The following is a 19,825-nucleotide window of genomic DNA, read 5'->3' as shown; positions in this document are numbered from 1 at the left end:
CTGCCTTTCTAGGGGGCCAGTGTCCCCATTTATAAACAGCAGGGCTGGACGCAGTGGGTGCTGAGATGATATGCTTCAGTACCGCCCACTGAGGGGAGTCTCTCGGGGTCACCCTTCCCCTCGACACCCTCAGCATGGCTGCAGGGAACTGGTGGAGGGATTGCAGAACGTCCTCAGAAGAATGCCCGTTCACTTGGGGTGTCTCCTACACAGCTGTGCTGGGGACGGCCAGTGGCCGACACATCCCTGTCCCTCGCCCACAGGCTGGCCATGGCCAGGGCCTTGGTCCCCCGGGGACTCCACTCACCATACTGACAGCGGGGTCCCTGGAAGCCGGGGGGACAGTGACACGGCTGGGCTGAGCCTGGCACACAACGGCCACCGTGAAAACAGAGGCCGGCGCTGCATTCAGCTGCGGAGGGAAGGAGAAAATCGGTGAGAGGGACCAGGAGGGGTGAGGCAGGGGGAGGTGAGGCCTGAGGGTCTCTCAGGCAGGCAGCCCACCCAGCCTGCCAGGTCCCCAGCCCCGTTCTCTCTGTCCTGGGTCACACATTGCCTGGCCACCAATGAAGGCTGGCGTGTCCCCCCAACCCCAGCCACGGCCACATGCAGTTGTGATTAGGCGGAACCCCTCTGGAGTGCAGTAAAGCCCTAACTCACTTCACCTAGATGGGGAGGAGCCAAGGGTATTTCCTGGGGAAGGTGGGCGGGAGTGGGGGCTGGGAGGGGTGGGAGGAGGGAAGGTGAGGGTGCAGGGGGGAGGGGTGGGCCGCTCAGTGGTTAGCGCTGCACAGCTGCAAGGGCCGGCTGAGGATACCCCTCAAGACCCGGATGGTAGAAACTACTAGGTTGGCCCCACCCCTGGGAGGGGTGGCTCCGGCCCAGGCCAATCCCAGGGAGGGGAAGAGGTAAGGTCCTGGCAGGTGGGGAGCCAGGTGTTGACAGCGGCTGCCCTGGGGCTCCCTGGGGAAAGCGAGGCCAGGGTGTGAGGGCGGAGGAGGCCACAGCTGGACCTGAGAGGCGAGGCGGGGGCTCTGGAGAGAGAGGGGCGCCGTGTGGCTTGGCAGGCAGCCCCGTTACTGACAGCCCCACACTGCCTCGCTGCCCCCTCCACAGCAGGTGCCCCCCACGCTGGACCAGGTGCCTCCCGGGGGCTCCAGTACCAACTTCCTTCACCGGGCAGCCCCTACCCTGCACGTTACTACTTGGGAGGGCAGGGCCGGGGCGGGAGGGCAGGGCCGGGGCGGGAGGGCAGGGCCGGGGCGGGTGGGCAGGGCCGGGGCGGGTGGGCTGCACCTCACCCCTGGGGGGCGCTCGCTGGGTGACTGCATGGTCAGCACAGTGACCTGAGACCCCCCTGGCCCACCCCGGAGCCTGTGCGACCCGTGGGCTCAGTGAGTTTGTGTGTCACTCACAGCACCCCTGCCAGTAGCGGGGAGGGAAGCTCTAGACAGGGGGACCCTGCCAGTGGCTGGGCTGGGGCTCCTGGGATTCCCAGGCACAGATGGTGTCAGCTGAGAGGAAGGACACTCAGGTACTCGTCGTCTAAGCAGCCCCAGGCCCGGGGCTGTGCCCGATGGGGAAACAGGCTCAGAGACTTCGTTACCTGGCCTGGACCACAGAGTGAGCCACGACCGGCTCGGGCTTCAGGGCCTGTGTGGCCATCCCGTTTACAGATATGCCCAAGGCCAGCACCCAAACCTGGACTTGGGGTCAGGAGGACCCGGCCTGGGCTGGCACAAAGAAACACGGGTCCCTGTGAATGCATCTTCCTCCCCCACTCCTGCAATCACGGCCACTACCACTGCCCCAGGCATGGCGGCATCCCCTCCCCGCCTGGGCCCTCACAGACATCTGGCCACATTCAGGCCCCACCAGCCTCTTCCCTCCAGCCAAACACCTGCAGCCTGAGGATGTGTCCGAACGCGATAGGGTGGGGGCCGGGGGGCTGCAGGGAAGCCGGATGGAAGTTGCCATGACCCAGGAGGAAGCACAGGAAATTCCCCAGGGATGGAGGACCAACCCAGGGCCCAGTAACAGGAAACATCCGTGTCCCAAGTGTTGAGGCCTGATGCCTGCTGACTTGTGCAACTGCAAGAGCAAGCCAGCTGTGTTTAGTTCCCACCATGAGGAAGGTTTTATGTTTTCCTTGTCCTGAAGACCTCCAGCCCCAAACAGCCAAGACCAATCACCCCCGGGTGGGGAGCAGGTGCCGGCCCGGAGTCCACCCCTGGGATGCGGCCCACCCCAGACTCTGCTGAAGGACGAAAGGCAGGACCTGCCCAGATCTTGGAGCCTGGGGAAAAGCAGCCACTCACTGCCTCCCCCCTCCCACCCTGTTTCCCACCAGCTGGGCCCCACCCTCCTGTTCTCAGGGCCCCTCTCCTGGAGCCCATGCCCACCTCCCTGTGTCTCTCCCTTAAACCCTACACCCTTCCCTCCCTCCCTGCTCTCCCAGGAAGCATCTGCCTAAATCTGAAACAAAGGGGAAAAGGGGTGTGCTTCTGAAAATCCCAGCCAGATCCAGCATCCCCGCTGTCCCGGCTGAAGACACTGTCTCTCAAGGCAGGCGGAGCTGACTCTGCCGGCGGAGAGGGGCACACGGACCCTACCACAGGCGCACCCAGCAGGACACCAGGCCCGGGGCAGCCGCTGCCCTCTCTTCAGTGTCCAGGACAGACATTAATCGTTGGTCTTCATCCTGGGCTAGAAGGAGGACACAGAGACCAATGATTAACGTCTGTCCCAGGCTGGAAGGGTACGGCCACAAGATGTTCCCCGGACCCTGGGCCAGTCACTCGGATGAGCACACAGCAAATCCTCCTAGCAGTTCACCTAGCGGGTCAGACCAGGGGTCTGGGAGATAGCCCTGTACGCACTGGATCACTCACCTGTATCCCGTCCAAAGCCAGTCCAGTCGGGACCACCCTCAGGGTACCTTGAACACACCCACGTCTCTCCACCTCGTCTCCACCATGACACCAAGGCCACCGTCATCTCCTGCCCTCTGCAGACGCCTCTTACCTGGCCCCAGCTTCTCCTGCTCACTCAATTTCCATTCTCTACCCTGCTCCCATAGTGACTTTTTAGAATACAACTCAGATCTTGGTTCCCTGGTGGCAAACCCTTCACTGGCTTTCCATTGACTTGGCACAAAACCCCGCGGCCCCCAGATCCTCCCTATCAGACCCCCGTCCAGCTCCTGGCCTCACCCCAGACTTGTCCCTGCTTGGGGGCCTCCCATGAGCAAGCTGCTCTCTGCATGGACAACTCTTCTCTTCCCCAAATGTCACTTCCACAGGGAGGCTCCCTAACCCCGTCTCCAAATCAGAGCCCACAGCGCCCCGCTCTTGCCCCCTCTAGTGCCTCTCAACTGTGATTAGGCACTCAGTTGGGGTGACAGCTCACTTCCCATGCCAGGCCCTGGGCTCCCTGAGAGCAGCCCCCAACTCCGTCTTGATCGCTGTCACACACCCAGTTCTGACACGCAGGTGTGCCGGCAAACTTGTTGATGAAGGAGAGAATGAATGAACAAACCACCGCATGGCCAGGCCAGCCGGGTGTGAGGGACCTGTGGATGCTCCTTGGGGAAAGGGAGGGCGCAAGGGGACGGAGGAGGAGAGCTGCCCATGGCCTTGCTCCGAAGGGGTGGAAAAACACCAGGAGGCTCTAAAACAAAGATGCACAAAGCTGCGCTCCAAACCGAGAGCAGGTGTTCCTGGCAGACGCCCCCATGCCGTCAGCATCCCCCCTGCACTGCAGCATGTGCTGACAATGCACAGCCACCTGCAGCAGCCCGGCCTCCAGAGCTGTCGAGGGCCACGCCTCTCCCTCATTCACAGAATGGGAACTGGCAGTGAGGACTGTGGCCATTTGCCAGCTGTCCAGCTTCCCAGGCGTCTGCTTTGGGGTGAAACTGGGCAGGTCTACCTCAAATTCCTAGACCAAAGGCTAGGAGGGCCCTTAGAGGCATCCAGGGTGACACCGGCGCAGGATGGCAGGTTTGGGGAGGGCATGGCGGCATGTCCAGGCCATGTCTGTAGCCTCTTTAACACCCCCCACTTTCTCAAATTGAACTGAACCACAAGCAAACGCCTCTCCCAGTGGCTGGAGCTCATTTCCGAAATCGGGTTAACTGTGGAAAGGGGACTGGATTCTGCTCCAAGGGCTCGGTTCCTGCAGGTGAAGACCTTGAGCCACTTCCCTGGAGCTGCCGCTTGGCCAGAGCCCTTGGCAACTTTTCCTCCTGCCCCTTGAACAACCCAGCCATCTTATGGGAAGCTGGGGTGACCACCAGGCGGATCAAGCCTTCCTCTCCTCCTTCCTCGCCCACAACCCAGGCTCTCCAAAGGTGATCGCTGGAGCAGGGGCCGTGCACCCAGAACCTTCCAGAAGAAGGAGCTCCGGCTGCCACTAAGCATCACTCTGGACTCTGGTGACTGGCGCCACCTCTGTGCCTCATGGCCTGTGTTCCCCCTGCACCAGAGTCCCAGGGCAGGCCCACGTCCCCTCACCATGCACCAGCAGAAACCTCCAGGGGACAGGGACGGAGCCGAGGATCAGGGACTCCTGCCCCTTCTGCTGAGGACACTGAGCAGTCCCCAGGCCTGCATCTGAGATGGTAACCACAGAATCCAGGGTAGGTCTCCGCCCCCAAGCACCGGGGAGGCGTGGGCAGGCGGTAAGGCTGCTGCCCTCAGCGCCTGCACACCCTTGGATGGGGCTCCTGGCCCGAAGGTGCCTGGGGACTCTAAGGCATCACGGGGCTCCCCACCCAACACCCTACAGGGCAGCTCTTATGCTGAAGAGGGAAACAGAAGGAAGTTCTGGGCCAGGTGTGAGGATGGAGCTGCAGCCATGAATGGGAGCACATGTAGGTGTGACACACGTCCTGTGTGTGGGAGTGAGTGACACATGTCCTATGTGTGAGTGAGGACACATGTCCTATGTGTGGGTGTGAGTGACACGTGTCCTGTTGTGGGTGTGAGTGACATGTCCTGTGTGTGGGTGTGAGGACACTTGTCCTGCGTGTGGGTGTGACACGTCCTGTGTGTGGGTGTGAATGAGGACACTTGTCCTGTGTGTGGGTGTGAGGACACATGTCCTGTGTGTGGGTGTGAGCGACACATGTCCTGTGTGTGGGTGTGTGGACGCATGTCCTGTGTGTGGGTGTGTGGACGCATGTCCTGTGTGTGGGTGTGAGCGACACATGTCCTGTGTGTGGGTGTGTGGACGCATGTCCTGTGTGTGGGTGTGAGCGACACATGTCCTGTGTGTGGGTGTGTGGACGCATGTCCTGTGTGTGGGTGTGAGCGATACATGTCCTGTGTGTGGGTGTGTGGACGCATGTCCTGTGTGTGGGTGTGAGCGACGCATGTCCTGTGTGTGGGTGTGTGGACGCATGTCCTGTGTGTGTGTGGTTGTGACGCATGTCCTGTGTGTGGGTGTGTGGTCGCATGTCCTGTGTGTGGGTGTGTGGACGTATGTCCTGTGTGTGGGTGTGAGTGACGCATGTCCTGTGTGTGGGTGCGCGTGTGGACACGTGTCCTGTGTGTGGGTGTGAGCGAGGACACATGTCCTGTGCATATGATTGTGCACGGTGTGTGAGCATATGTCTGCACATAAGCATGTATGTGGCGTGTGGCCTTGTGCACGCTCGAGTGAGCATGTATGGGCATGATCGTGAATAGGTGCTCACAGATGTGTGTGCGCATGCGTGTGTGTGTGTGCCAATCTGTGCAAGGTGGTGCGTGAGTGAGCTCGTCTGGTGGGCGGCGGGTCCAGATGCAAACGTGTGCCTGGCATGGGGGTCCGTGAGTCTGGATGCGACTCCATAGGAGGAGAGACCTGGGGTGTAGGGGTGGGGGTCACAGTGGGACAGCAGGTCCCACCGGGCCATTTGTGAAGCCTGTGCTTGTGTCTGCATGGAAGAAGAGGGAGCCCAGAGCCTGGGGCGCCAACTCAGCCAATTCCCACGCTGGGACTTGGGGCTGGCATGCGGCCAGAATGGAAAAGGAAAAGCAAACGGCAGAGGCAAGAAAGTGGAGGGCAGCCCGGGGTCCACAGAGGGCCCTGCAGCTCCTTCCCAGCAGGCCCAGCCAGCCAGGTGGGCAGAGGCCACAGGGCCCAGACGACCCAGGAGGGGAGGGAGACCTGCAGGGCCCGCCGGCCTGATGGTCCAACAGCTGGACACGGGGCCCCAAGCCCAGGCCTCACCCTGGGCACCCCCGACTGTAGGTGCCAAGGCCGCAGGTGCACCAGAGCCCAGATCCAGGGCAATGTCCAGCGGCCTAGACACCCATCGATTCTGCCAACCCCACCTGTGTGCAAGGAGGAAGGCCACCACCCCTGTCCGGGGTTTCTGCAGCAACACAAGCTGTATATAGCACCCTTGACATAAGTAACTCCATCTTAGAGTCAGACTCTATTTCACATCTCACAGGGCACTTTGCCAACAAGGACAAGATGTCTGTTGCTTAATAAACAAATTTTAAAAATAAAGATTGCATGCAACACAAACAAGCACACTCTCCACTCTCAGGCCTCACCGAGGACTCTGCGGTCATAACACCAGCGGGCCTTCAGCTGCTGGAAAGGGCTGTCCTCGTGGAAAGAAGTCAGCATCTGCCCCAAAGGCTCTGCCACATCAGAGTCCCGTGCAAGGCCCACAGAGGCTGCCAGGGCCAGACCAGGAGATGCTTTTTGTCTTTGTTTTGTCTCTTGTCTTTTCTCCCGTTAACCCTTTCTCCTATCTCTTTTCTCCCAGTGTTCAATGTGACTTTGTTTGCTGTGAAATGTTTAACCTACAGCATTTATATATTGACTAAGTACACTGTGATATATAGTTTGCAATGTTGACAGGCGTGTGGAGTGGCGGGAGCCTGTGTGCCTGCGGCTCTGACTACGGAGTGAACCAGAAGCACAAAGGAGAACCGCCTCCTCGGGAACTCCATGGAGCTCACAGCCTCTGTGATAGAAATAGCATCAATAAAGTCTGACATTGTGGAAAGACACGACCGTGTGTGGACCTAGTTATCTCTGAGCCCGCACTGCTCATGAGACAAACCATCGCAACACCTCCCTACAGACTCAAAGCCCACGCAGGCCATGGATTTCCTGAGAATGTGTCTGTCGTCCCTGGACAGCTCAGCATCCCCCAGGTAGCAAGGGGACAGGAGGGGATAGGAGGAGACAGGAGGGGACAGGAGTGGCCAGGAGGGGACAGGAGGGGGCAGGAGGGGACACGAGGGGACAGGAGGGGACAGGAGGGGACAGGAGGGGGCAGGAGGGGACAGGAGTGTCCAGGAGGGGACAAGAGTGGATAGGAGTGGACAGGAGAGGACAGGAGGGGGCAGGAGGGGGCAGGAGGGGACAAGAGGGGGCAGGAGGGGGCAGGAGGGGACAAGAGGGGGCAAGAGGGGGCAGGAGGGGACAGGAGGGGACAGGAGGGGACAGGAGGGGGCAGGAGGGGGCAGGAGGGGGCAGGACAGCCTGGAGAGAAGCTCTGGGTAGTCGCACTGAGGCATCCTCCCTGGGCCGTGGGTGCCTGGGCGTCTGCCCCAGAGTCGAGGGCCAGGCAGGCTGGGCACAGAGAGGGGCTCCAAGGTCCCGCAGCCCCAGCCTTCGCAGAGACAGAGCCGGCTCCAAGCTCTCTAGACTCAGTTCTCGCTCCATCTGCAAATCCAGAATCCCATCCCTTCTCCCCGCCCTTCCTGACCCCCCTAAGCTGAGCCCTGTCACCTCTCACTAGGGCCACCATGAAGCAGCCCTCACTCCCACCTCTGCCCTGCACGGCAGGTCCAGCCCCTCCTTTGCATAGACTCTGCCCCTGCCCTCATGAGGGCCCTAGGCCTATCCCCCTGTGGTGGGGGGAATCCTGTCCCCCAAATATCCCTGCCTTCCTGTGACCTCTAAATGTGACCCTGCTTGGAAATGGGGTCTTTGCAGATGTGATGAACACCACGACTGAGATGAGGCCCTGCTGGATTAGGGTGGGCCCTAGGGCCTATAGAAAAGGCCCCAGAGACACACAGAGGGGAGACGACCACGTAGAGACGGAGGCAGAGTGGGGAATGAGGTGTCTACAACCACAGAACGCCACGGAAGCTGGAAGAGATGGGAAGGACCCTCCCCCAGAGCCTCAGGAGAACGCACAGCCTTGCTGACACCTTGATCTGAGGCTTCTCTCCTCCAGAACTGTGGGAGAGTAAATTCACGTTGGTTTCAGTGCTTGGCTGGTGGTCCCTTGCTGCAGCAGCCCCGGGAGCTCCTACCTGTGCCCCCAACCCCACGCCCGTCCCATTTGCTCCAGCCACAAGATCTTGCCTCAGGGCCCCGCACCTTCTGTTCCCTACTCTGTGACCTCTTCCCAGGCACGTGCAAGGCCCACCCCTCACGTCAGCAGGCCACCACCACCTGGACAGAGGAGGCTTCCTAGACCCCCATCCAAGCCAGCACCACCCAGCCCCTCTGCCCCTTCCTCCTGCCTCACTTTTCTCCGTAGCATTTCTCACTGGCGGCTTCATCCTTTCCTGAGTGTCTCCTGCAAGGACAGGAGCCCCAGGAGGTCACGGCAGGTGCAGGTTTCTGCTCACTGCTACCCTCTGGGTCCTGAGCACCGTGCCAGCTGCTGCCGGGCCTCCATGACCGTGTGTCAAGTGGGTCGCCTGCATCAGCCCCGTTCAACACACTTCAGGGCGCTGTTTTATCTCTGTGACTTTGTGGCTTCTTTATGTTTCCTTCCTAAGATGGCCTCTAGATTCAAGGTGCAACTAGTTTGGGAAAGCCTGTATAGTCTGTCTTAGGAATCCACAGGGCACATTCGCATATTAAAGGCTCTGAAAATTCCTGCAAAAAAAGAAATCTGCTGAACTCTGGTTTAGGAAGCGCTTACTGGACCACAGGATCCCTTCCCAGTGCCCATCACAGCCCACGGAGCTGGTGCAGCTCCTAACTGCACGCTGAGGCCCTGCCTCTCCCTCCAGTGGCCTCCCCCTCCCCTGGGCCAGGCCGGCACAGCCCATATGAGGAGTTGCGGGGTACGGGGGGCTGCAGGCAGGGTATTCCTGGGCCTTGTTCCTCCACGGTTCCATCTCAGGGTGTGCATGTGGAAGCACCGGCGAGTCAGCTGCTCCAGGCTGGCGCTCGTCTGCCACTCTACCCACCGGGGAGCCCGGCTTGGAGGAGGGGTGCCCAAGGTAAATGGTGCTGCCAGGACCAGGGAGACTCCGGCTGAAACATCGGCAGGGTCTGGGAAAAATCTGGCACCGGATCAGGATAAAAGTGGAATTCAGAGAATCCCTGAGCAGGAAGGACACCCCTCAGCAAGAGAATTGGGTCTGAACCCCACTGCACCCGGGCCACAGGCTCTGCAGGGCGTCGTGGGCTCGGGAAGCCCCGGTCATGAGGCCCTGCCGCTCCGCCTGGCACTAAGTAAGTGGCTCTCAGGGAAATCATAACACGATTAGCAGCTTCCGGCCAGTCTCACGGGCGTTAGCCTACTCCTCGCTCCTACACAAACACGGCGGGGCTCCCAGGCCCTGACATTGTCCTCCACGGCCGAGTGTCCAGGTCACACGGAAGCAAGGAAATTTCACAATGGCTGGGGGTGGGGGAGCATCATCGGCTCAGGGGCCTCCCCTGTCCCTCCCCTGCCAGCAGGGGCTGGAGGGCGATGGAGAAACGAGGAAGGGGCAAAGGGTGAGAAAAGGGAGGGCAGAGACAGAGCCAAGCCCCGACCCACAGGGCCCTCTAAAGAGTGAGCGTCTGTCCTGCACAGGGGCCGTGCACCCCACCACCATCCTCCGGCTCACAGGGACAGTGGTGCCCTGGGCTAGGGAGCAGGGAGGAGCCTGGCTGGGCGCAGCCCCAGTGCCCACAGGCACACTGGCTGGGGAGACCGTGAGCAGCCGTGTGTGACTCTCAGCGGACCCCACAGAGGCAGAGCCTCCCAGGGGCTGAGGGGCTCCAGCACCTGCAGGGACCTTGAGACTCCCACCCAACACAAGCCCCCGACCCCACCAGCAGCTGCGCCCCGCCCTCCTCGCATGAGCCGGCAGAGATGGGAAGCGCACAACGGAGCTGGAACGTGGCATTGGAAACGCTCGGCTCACCCAGGGTGGGAAGGCAGAGCCTCAGCTGAGCACGGGGAGGCGGGAAGAGATATCCCAGAACCACCGAGCAGGGGGTAAGGCCCTGGGCTTGGTCCCTAGAGACCCCTGCTCACAAGCCCCTGCACCCAAGCCCTTGGCCAAGTGACGCCGTGACAAGGTGCCCGATCACCGTGTGTGCCACTGTCACTGTCACTGCTACTAACAGGAGTCACCGCAGGCCAAGCAGGCTTCACCCAGGCCTCCTCCTCTAAGAACAAGAGCTGACATTGCTTGAGCGCTTACTGTATACAGGTACCAAGCAAAGGCTCCACATGAAGTGACTCATTTAATCGCAGGTTTTCAGGTGGGCGTTGTCACACCCAAGTCCTGGAGCCTGAGGCCTGATGGGGGCGCGGGCGAGGGGGCTGGTGGGGGCTGCTACCAAGGTCTCAGAGCTCACAAGGGACCTGATGGGGGTGCCAGGGAGGCGGCTGTTGGGGGCTGCTACCAAGGTCTCAGAGCTCACAAGGGACCTGATGGGGGTGCGGGCAAGGGGGCTGGTGGGGGCTGCTACCAAGGTCTCGTAGCTCACAAGGGACCTGGAGGGAACTGAGCCCAGGACTGAGCCATGTTTTCCACTCTTGGCTGCTTGGACAGGCATCGGCATCCGACCCATCAGCGAACACTTGCTCCACATGCTGCCTCAGGCCAGGCCAGGCCAGGGTCCCCGAGGCCACACATTCTGCCCTGCCAGGGCACTACTGTGGGATGCAGAGAAGCCCCCAGCCCTGGCCAGCCCAACAACCTCACACAGTGGCCCCAGGAGAGCAGCAGGTCTACAGAGAGGCTGGCATGGTGCCCCCAGGCCTGCGGGTTCCGGCATGCAGCCCACTGCCCTGAGAGGGGCAGCTTGAGGAAGGGCCTGCAGGCTTCCCTGCCTGGACTGGAGGCCTCGTGGTGTGGGGAGGTCCAAAAGCCTTGGCCAGGCCCCCCGCTGACCCTGACTCACTGCTCCCTCTCTGATGTTCTGAGCTCCCAGGCAGCCCCCCAAACACTCCCGCAGTCCCCAGCACCACCTCCAGGCCCCCAGTGGCCCTCATCTGCTCATCCTCACTCCTGCAGGCCTCGTCACACCCTGGCCACATGAGAAGCATCTGCTCACGGTCAGCGTCCCAGCCATGAGCTCCACGTGGGCAAGCACCCGCTGCCAGGGTCCCCTGAACCCCCAGGACTCAGCAGCAGCTGAGCCAAAACCCAGCAAACAACTCAGTGACCAAATAAATGAATGACTCCATGGCTAGCACAGGACGCACCAGGCAGCACCCCGCCCACCCCTGGGGCTCAGGCGTAGCTCGTGTGAACCCTGACTCCCACCCACCCACCGCCCCCCTCACTCACTGGGACCCAGCCGTGGGGGTGAACAGGGAGCGGCCAGAGAAGGAGATCACAGGGATTCCTGGGACCACGAAAACAAGCAAAAGTAAAACGTGCAAACAAGCAAATCTTGCGCTAAAAACGAATGTTTAAAAACAATAAGAAAGCCAAAGCTCAAGCCCAGGATCTGGGTGGAGACCCCACCGACGTGATAACCAGGACCCTCACCCTCCCCTGCTCCCCGCCCCCAGCCTCAGCCCAGCCCAGGCTGCCCCGGGGAGGGTCTCAGCCAAGATGCCCTCCACCCCACTCCGGCCAGCAGGGCCAGGCCGGGGCAGAACCACCACGTTCTTCTAAGGCCCCAGGGTCCCACATGCAGATGGCGGCCTAGTGCCTGGCCATGGCACAGGCAGACGGAGCTGGCAGGACAGGGCCAAAGCTCACCTCGAGCCAGGCTGGTGATGGAGATGGGTACACTCACTAGGCCCTGCTGGGACCATCGAGACACTGAGGTCCCCACAGCAGGGTGAGGCTGAACCAGCCTCAGGGGACGGCCCAGCCGCTGCCCTTGAGCCTGACTCAGACAGTTACTGCTGACGCGAGTGAACACAAGGTGTACACGAGGATAGCCAGAGCCCAGCTCGGGGCTCGGAGGGGATGGCATCGGGGGAACGCGGCCGCACACACCTCTACCTGCAGTTGCCTTCCCTGCCCGGGCTCTCCACCCCCGCCCCACCCAGGACCCCAGGCCCAGGGGCACCCCTACCCCCACCCCAGCCATTCATGCAGCTGTGCCTTCAAGTCCCCTCCTGGGAGCAAAAAGCCCGCTCTTCCCCAGTAAACCCTGGGGACTCGGGCTGGCAGCCCCATTTCCTCTCCCCGCCCCCTGCCCTGCTCCAAGCTGCCTGTTGTTTCACCCCATTATTAGAATCCCCTTTGGCAGGCCCCAGAACTCCTGCCTCGGAGTGGAAACCCGGGGGAACCTTGGCTTTGATGTCTGCCCTCTCCCCACTAAAAAGACCCCTTTGTTCCTCCCAGACGACAGGAGCAGACAAACAGGTACAGCTCAGGCGCCATCAGCAACAGTGGGGGCTGGGACCTGCTCCGAGGGGCGGCTGGCCAGCACCCCCCTCCCTGCTGCCAGCAGTGGCCCTGTCGCCTCCTTCTTCCTTGTTACTCTCCTCCCTTCCTGGAGAGAATTACCCACTTCCTCTACTGGAAAAACATCCCCATCATCCCTTCTCTTCCCCTTTTCCCGCTGGAGCTCGAGCCAGGACAGGCGACTTCAGCCTCGGTTTGCAGCCTGCATGCTTCCTGTGTGAGAAGAGCCCCTGCGGCTCCAGGCAACTACCTGCCATAAGGACCCCTAGAGCTGGGTTCTGTTCCTGTCACCGGAGCCCAGGGGAGCCCACTGTCCATTAACCCTCAACGTGAGGAGTGCTGGCCGGACATGGTGGCTCACACCTATAATCCCAGCACTTTGGAAGGCCGAGGTGGAAGGATCGCTTGAGCCTGGGAGCTCAAGACCAGCCTGGGCAACATGGTGAGACCCTGTCTCTACAAAAAATACAATAATTATTCAGGTGTGGTGGTGCACACCTGCAGTCTCAGCTACTCGGGAGGCTGAGGTGGGAGGATTGCTTGAGCCCAGGATTTGAGGCTGCAGTGAGCTATGGTGGTGCCACTGCACTCCAGCCTGGTTGACAGAGTGAGACCTTGCCTCTAAAAAATAAACATAAAAAGCAACAAAATAAAAATGTGGGGAGTGCATGACTCCCAGCCACACTCCACGGCGCAGCCTGTCCCTCACTGGCAGGATGCCACCTCGATGTTTTAGGGGAGGCCAGCTTTATGGGACAGGGTCCCACGACCTCTGGACTGACCCCTCCCAGGGAGGGACACTGACCCCTTTGCTCAGGCGGTTTCACCGGCGGGGCTTCTGTCCCCATGCCTGAAACCCTTCCCAAACATCTCTGTAGCTGTGAGCCCCATTCCTTTTACAAAGCAGAGGCTTGAGAGCCACCCACTCAGCTCAGACCACCCAATTCCAGTCCTGGGCCCCACACCTCTGAGCCTCAGCACAACAGCACCTGCCCAGGTCAGGTCGTATGCAGCATGGGCCTCTCGAATTGTGCTGGCTACATAACGGAGAGAGGAAGGAGTAGCTCCCTTATACCCACTGAAGCTGAGGCCCGCCACCCGGCCTGGACTGGCCTTGGGAGAACATGGTATAGGGAAACAGGGCAGGGAGAGGGACTCGGGGAGCTGGGGGTGAGCATGATGTGGCAGGTGAACCCTGAACCAAGCTCAGGAGTACATGAACCACAGACACCAATGCGTGGCCCCAGGAAACCCTCAGACACCCTGCCAATGGCAGGCTCCCGTCCTCCAGCAGAGCCAGCAAAGTGGACTGACCCCACCCTGCCCCAGCTCTCTCTTTCCACAGCTCTGCCAGCCTCGCTGATGTCGCTTTTGCAGCCTTTGGCAAGCGGCATTGCTGAGTGAGTGGCCCCTGAGTCTCTCGTGTGGCTGGGGAAGGGCGATCCCCACCAGGCCCGGGGCAGATTCATGGCTCTGCTGAGTCGTCTGGGGTGGAGGTGGAGGGGAAGGCGGGGAGGCGCAGGCGGCACTCACCCGAGAGGCAGCCCTCCTCACCGGGCTGCTGTGTCCACCCTCGGCAGCACCTGAGCACGGTCCGGGCCTCCGTGGTATACACCTGCCTGTAGCCCATGTAGTAGACGGTTCTAGAAAGAAAGAGAGAAGGGAAGTGCTTACCGTCGCGGGACTGGCTGTATTTGGCTCTCACTGCAACCCTGGGAAGACTGACTCTGCATCAGCCGGGTTCCCAGCGGCACAGGCTGCGGCACCAAGGTTCCCGGGTGGGGTGGCTGATGCCAATGCCCAGCCAGGTTCTTCTGAATGAGGGGGCAGCATGGAGGCAGCAGGGGCCGTGCTGGAACCAGCGACAGTGGCCTCGTGCTACATGCAACCCGGGAACACGCTACCCCACTGCCTCTGCCCGGCCCCCTCCCTCCCAACGGTGGTCCTGGCTCCAGGCTGGCGTTGGGACGCACATCTCACCACTCACTCACAGGTCTGTGAGCGTCACAGGGAGTTGGAAGTGCCCAGCCCTGGAGCCAGAATGGCTTCTGGGATGAGCCAAGTGGGCCCATGGTGCCCGGGACCGGGTGGGCTGTGCCAGGCAGGGGAGGTGCCAGTTCAGACTCCACATTCTGAGTCCATCAGTGAAGCAGACGGCCCCAGTAGGAGCCCCACACACAGGTGCCATGGCCACTGCCCCCTACACCCAGGAGGACAAAGCTGAGCTGGGGAGACAGAGGGGACCTGGAGGAAGCAGTTATGGGGAGCAGCAGGAGGACCTGTGTGGGCCCAGGTCAGAGAGGAGGCGCCATGGCGGGCAGGCAGGAAGGGCTTCCCGGAGGCAGTGTGGGCAGGGCAGCCTTGGTTCACAGGCTGGCTCCTGCTCAGATGGGACGGGCTGCGGGTGTCACTAAGGCTGAGCAGAAAATGGTAGGGCCCCCCAGGAGATGGCAGTGTCCTCCTGGGAATGGGCAGCCCGATCTGGCTCCCACCCCAGGGCACCCTGCGCCATCCCCTGCCCAGCCCCCGTCCCCACCCCAGGGCACCCTGCGCCATCCCCTGCCCAGCCCCCGTCCCCACCCCAGGGCACCCTGCGCCATCCCCTGCCCAGCCCCCGTCCCCACCCCAGGGCACCCTGCGCCATCCCCTGCCCAGCCCCCGTCCCCACCCCAGGGCACCCTGCGCCATCCCCTGCCCAGCCCCCGTCCCCACCCCAGGGCACCCTGCGCCATTCCCTGCCCAGCCCCCGTCCCCACCCCAGGGCATCCTGCGCCATCCCCTGCCCAGCCCCCGTCTCCACCCCACGCCTGCAGGCATCACCAGCCCCCACGCCTGCAGGCATCACCAGCCCCCACGCATGGGAAGTCTTGGCAGAACATTTGGCAAGGGGCCTGTCTCTCCCGCTCTGGTACTCGCCCTGAGTGAGACAGCTACAAACCTATAGCAGAGGGAGGATGGGAGGTGGGGGCACCCCAGCCCACACAGCCCCAGCAAGCCTTCCACCATCACAGCCCCAGCCTGGGGCTCCTAAGTCTCAGTTCCTCTTTGCCTGGGCCTCTTCCAACTCGAGCTGCCCCCCACAGGCCGCCAACCACCCGCTCCATGCCCCCTAAAGTGAAAGACCCTTGGAGAGGGCTGGTTGGCCTGCGGACCCCACAGCCCCTGTGAGGACCAACCCCTCATTGCCCTGCAGCCACCAGCAGCTCACACAGGCTCCACCGCCACCAGGGAGCTGGTTCACGCAGGGCTGGGGTCATCAGGGGAATGAGGCCTCGGCCACACGGGTGCCAACTCCTCTGCCTTCTGGAAGGTTCGCTGCCTCTCGAGGAAGCTCCTTTCCTGCTTCTTCAGAGCATGAGTCACATCAGCCCCAGCACCCGCCCACCGACCCTGCTGTCCTTCCTCAGGGAGCAACCCTGACGCCTGGGTCCTCACCCCTCCACTGCCCAAACAGCCTCCACCCTCACTCTAGCAAGGACTAGCAAGACAGACGGCCACCTGTGCCACCTGCGCACCCTGACGCCCTGTCTCCCGCTGCTTGTTCTGCAGTGACTAATGTCCCCACAAACTCAGGTCCCCCCAGGTGTGACCTTACTTCTTGGAAATAGGGTCTTTGCTTCACCTGCAATCCAGTGACATGAGGTCGTTCACAGCGGACGGGGGGCCCTAATCCAGTGACATGAGGTCGTTCACAGCGGACGGGGGGCCCTAATCCAGTGACATGAGGTCATTCACAGCGGACGGGGGGCCCTAATCCAGTGACATGAGGTCGTTCACAGCGGACGGGGGGGCCCTAATCCAGTGACATGAGGTTGTTCACAGCGGACGGAGGGCCCTAATCCAGTGACATGAGGTCGTTCACAGCGGACGGGGGGCCCTAATCCAGTGACATGAGGTTGTTCACAGCGGGTGGGGGGCCCTAATCCAGTGACTGGCGCCCTTATAAGAAGAGGGAAATTTGGACGCAGGTACAGGGGATGGCTGTGTGAACAGGAAGGCAGAGACGGAAGTGGCGGCCACAAGGCAAGGCACTCCCAGACAGCCGGCAGCAGAAGCTGGGGGCTGTGACAGACGCCCCCTCAGAGCCCCTGCAGGGGCACAGCCTGCCCACACCTTGATCTTGGACTTCCGGCCCCTGGAGCTGGGAGAGAATAAAGCCCCGCTGTTTTGAAGCCACCTGGTTTGTCGGGGCTCACTGCAGCAGTGGCAGGAAACTCTTGCACAGCTCACCGCGTGGTACCTGCCCACGGGTCCCAAGGCTCTGAGGCCTTTGTGTTTGCTCACGTGGATGTGCGTGGTGGGAGGATGGAGAGAGAGGCAGAGAGGGACAGAGGCAAGACAGAGAGAACAGAAAGAGAAATCGAAGGAGTAGAAGATGCGCCCGCCCCAGGCCTGCCCTGCAGCCTGAGGACCCTACAGCAGCCACCCTCCCCCAGCTCTGCCGCTGTCTGCAGGGGAGGTGACCAGGGGCCCAGCCAACAGCCTGGGATCAAGGGCCCTTGAGCCTCTGGGAGTGGCCAGGGCAGCCGGGCTGCCGTCTCTGGGTAACAAAACACCCCCATCTTGCCGGGGCTGCTGCATGGGAAGCCGGAGGTGGGCCCTGGGGACCCTGACACAACAAACAAGCGGGGCCAGTGGCCGGCGGGCGGGCCGCTTCCCGGAAGCATGTGCTCATACACGCGCACTGCACAGAGACGCTCTGGGAGCGCCTTGCAAACCCCGTCTTGGCAGGACATGAAACCACTTGCCCGGACAGAAACCGACCACCGCGGTGAACAATATTTGGCAGAGCTGAGAGTGGGCCTGTGCATGGTAAATATTTATCCCCTCTCCCAGGCTGCAGCAGTGCTGGGCTACGTGCTGCTTCCCTGGGCCACTGACCACCCCCTCCATCCCCCCGAAAGGGAATAGCCCCTGCAGCCCCCGTGAAGACCAGCCCTTCATTCCCCGGCAGCCAGCACCAGCTCACACGGGCTCCAACGCTGGGGAGCTGGTTCACGCAGGGCGGGGGTCGTCGTGGTAACGCGGCCGGCCCCGGGTGCCCACTCCTCTGCCTTCTGCAGCCACCAGCTCACAGTGGAGGCCATGGATCAGGGAGTGTGGGTCTGGCAAGAGGGACCTGGGCAGGAGGGACCTGAGCGGCAGCTCTACCATCAGAGCCCTTCCTCCACCCCTTCCTTCTCAGGGACCTTGCTCCTCAGAGGGCAGGAGTCCCTTTATTCAGACGGCCCCCCAGCCGGGTTTGTCAGGGAAGTACCCACTGAGGGGGCTGAGGGCAAGACCCCTGAATACCCGGGCGCCCTCTCAGCTGTACTCACAGCCTCACCTACTCTGGGCCGGGCCGGGCCGGGCCGGAGCACCCATCACTCCGCGGCCCTGCCTGAGGCAGGCAGCAGGCTCCACAGCCCAGAAGCCAGACGAGGGGCTGAGGTCCCCTGCCCTTCCAACCATAGCCATCACAACACAGCCACTGCGGGGCCAGCCCGGGGAGGCGGCTCATCTAATCCTCACCGCTGCTGTGAGCCAGGTGGGGAAACTGAGGCTTCAGCAGGTTCCCACCCTACTGGGGCTCATCCAGCCTGCTGGCCTCCCCCACAGAGCTCAGGAGAGGAGGTGTCTCCTTGTCTGTCCAGGGCAGGAGGGTGATCCTCCACCAGGCAAGCCAGGGTGCCCTCAGGCTGTGCGGTGTGCAGCTGCTGCCTCTCGCCCTCGGCTCTCAGCCACCCGGCACCCTGCTCCAACCAACTGGAGAATTACCGGTGGAGAATAATTGCTACAGAAAGAGAAGGCCAGAAGCCAAGCCCTCGGGGACACAGTCCTGACAATGAGGCCCCAACAACCTGGCACGGGCACACCGCAGGCAAAGCTGGACATTCAGAGCCACATGTGGCACCCTCCAGGCCTGGGCAGGGTGCCTGCCACCAAGCCCAGCTGTGGCCTCACAGCCCAAGTCACCAGTCACCCAGCCGTGTGACAGTGGAGGGCTTGGCGGCAGTCTCGGCCCGGCTGGCGAGGTGGCAGATGGAGGTGTGTAGAGGCTGAGGGGAACTCATGCTTGCTCCTCACTCCAGGGCCTGAGGAAGCCCAGGCCAGCCCCTGACCCTGCACTGCTGGGGCTGTTCTGCACGTGGGCACCCCGTTTCTGTGCCCCACTCTGTGCCAGGCAGCCCAGAAAGGGTTAGGTTCTGACAGGCACGACCCCAGGCCCAGGAGATACTGTCAGCTCAGCTCACGGGTGAGAAAAAGGAGGCTGAGGTCGCCAGGCTGACAGGGGTGGAGCCAGCAAGGAAACCAGGAGCCTCCCATGGTACCAGCTCACCCTTGAGTCACCCCTCAGTGCCACGGTGCTCTGGGGTCCCGCCTCAGCCTCCCTGTCGCCCCTCTGTGCCCTCCTAAGGGCAGCCCGGGCCGCCTTCCCTGCATCTCCCCAGAACCCAGGGGCCCCAAATGCTCAGTGCCCTGGCTGAATGGTGGCCAAGCCAATGAGCCGCCCTGCCCTTGCTGAGCCCAGCCACACATACCCAGGCGTCTGCTGTGTGGCAAAGCCGTCCCCGTGGGCACAGGAGGAGTGGCCTGTGCCCACCTCCATGATGCCATCCAGAGCCCAGCTGGGACGCTGGGGTCCCCACCAGTTCCACAGTGAGTTGGGAACCTGGTCGTAAGCACTGGGGGCTCGAGGGCAAACGGCAAGGGCTCAGGGTTAGGGACGGGGACTCCTGATACCAGAGGAGGAGAAGCAATGCTCTGAAGGAGGACGGGCAGGAGCCGGAGGGCGGGGAACAGGGCTGGCTCCTGGGAGGAATGAAGAGAGCAGGCCCCAGGCCGGTGCTCCAGGCACCACCCAAAATCTCGCCGCGTGGAGCGTGGAGTGATGTCTGGACCTGGCATCTGAAGAGACTCTCCCAAGGCTGCACAGCTGGATTCAGCCCCCAGCGGCTTGGGAGGGGACACAAATTGGAAACGTGAGATTTGGAAGCACCGTGTGCCCATGAACAGCCCCAGGAGCATCTCAAAGGGACAGGGGCCCGGGCCGCGTGTCACCACCTCACTTGGGGCTGGTTCCAGTAGAGCGCACAGGACACCCATCCCCCCAGCACCTGGGTGGTAAGAGGCCTCTGGTTCCCCAGGAGTAGGGGTCAGGTGAGAACAGCCCAGGGTCCTCGGAGGTGGACCTCGGCCCCTCCCCCACAACAAGCCCAGGACCTTGAGGCAGAACGGCCACCTTTCGGGAGGGAGGGTTGGTGAAGAGACCCGGACAC

General features: G+C 62.1%; 1 protein-coding gene across 30 annotated transcripts in view; it reads right to left on the bottom strand.

Annotated features, from left to right (window-relative positions):
• LOC100434611 (multiple epidermal growth factor-like domains protein 6) overlaps positions 1–19,825 on the bottom strand; it is a 123,931-nt gene that overhangs the window by 93,493 nt on the left and 10,613 nt on the right. For 29 of the 30 annotated variants that reach the window (XM_054542467.2, XM_054542489.2, XM_063715654.1 and 26 more), the window contains exons 3-4: positions 14,100–14,209; positions 308–412 (exon numbers count right to left, since the gene is read on the bottom strand). In XM_054542467.2, the coding sequence (XP_054398442.1) occupies positions 308–412; positions 14,100–14,209 (215 nt within the window). The remainder of the gene's footprint in view (positions 1–307; positions 413–14,099; positions 14,210–19,825) is intronic. The other variant, XM_054542427.2, reaches the window with a different exon arrangement.

This window comes from Pongo abelii, chromosome 1 (genome assembly GCF_028885655.2).
Source record: "Pongo abelii isolate AG06213 chromosome 1, NHGRI_mPonAbe1-v2.0_pri, whole genome shotgun sequence".
Taxonomy (NCBI): Eukaryota; Metazoa; Chordata; class Mammalia; order Primates; family Hominidae; genus Pongo; species Pongo abelii.
This window is presented reverse-complemented; position numbering and strand designations above follow the sequence as displayed.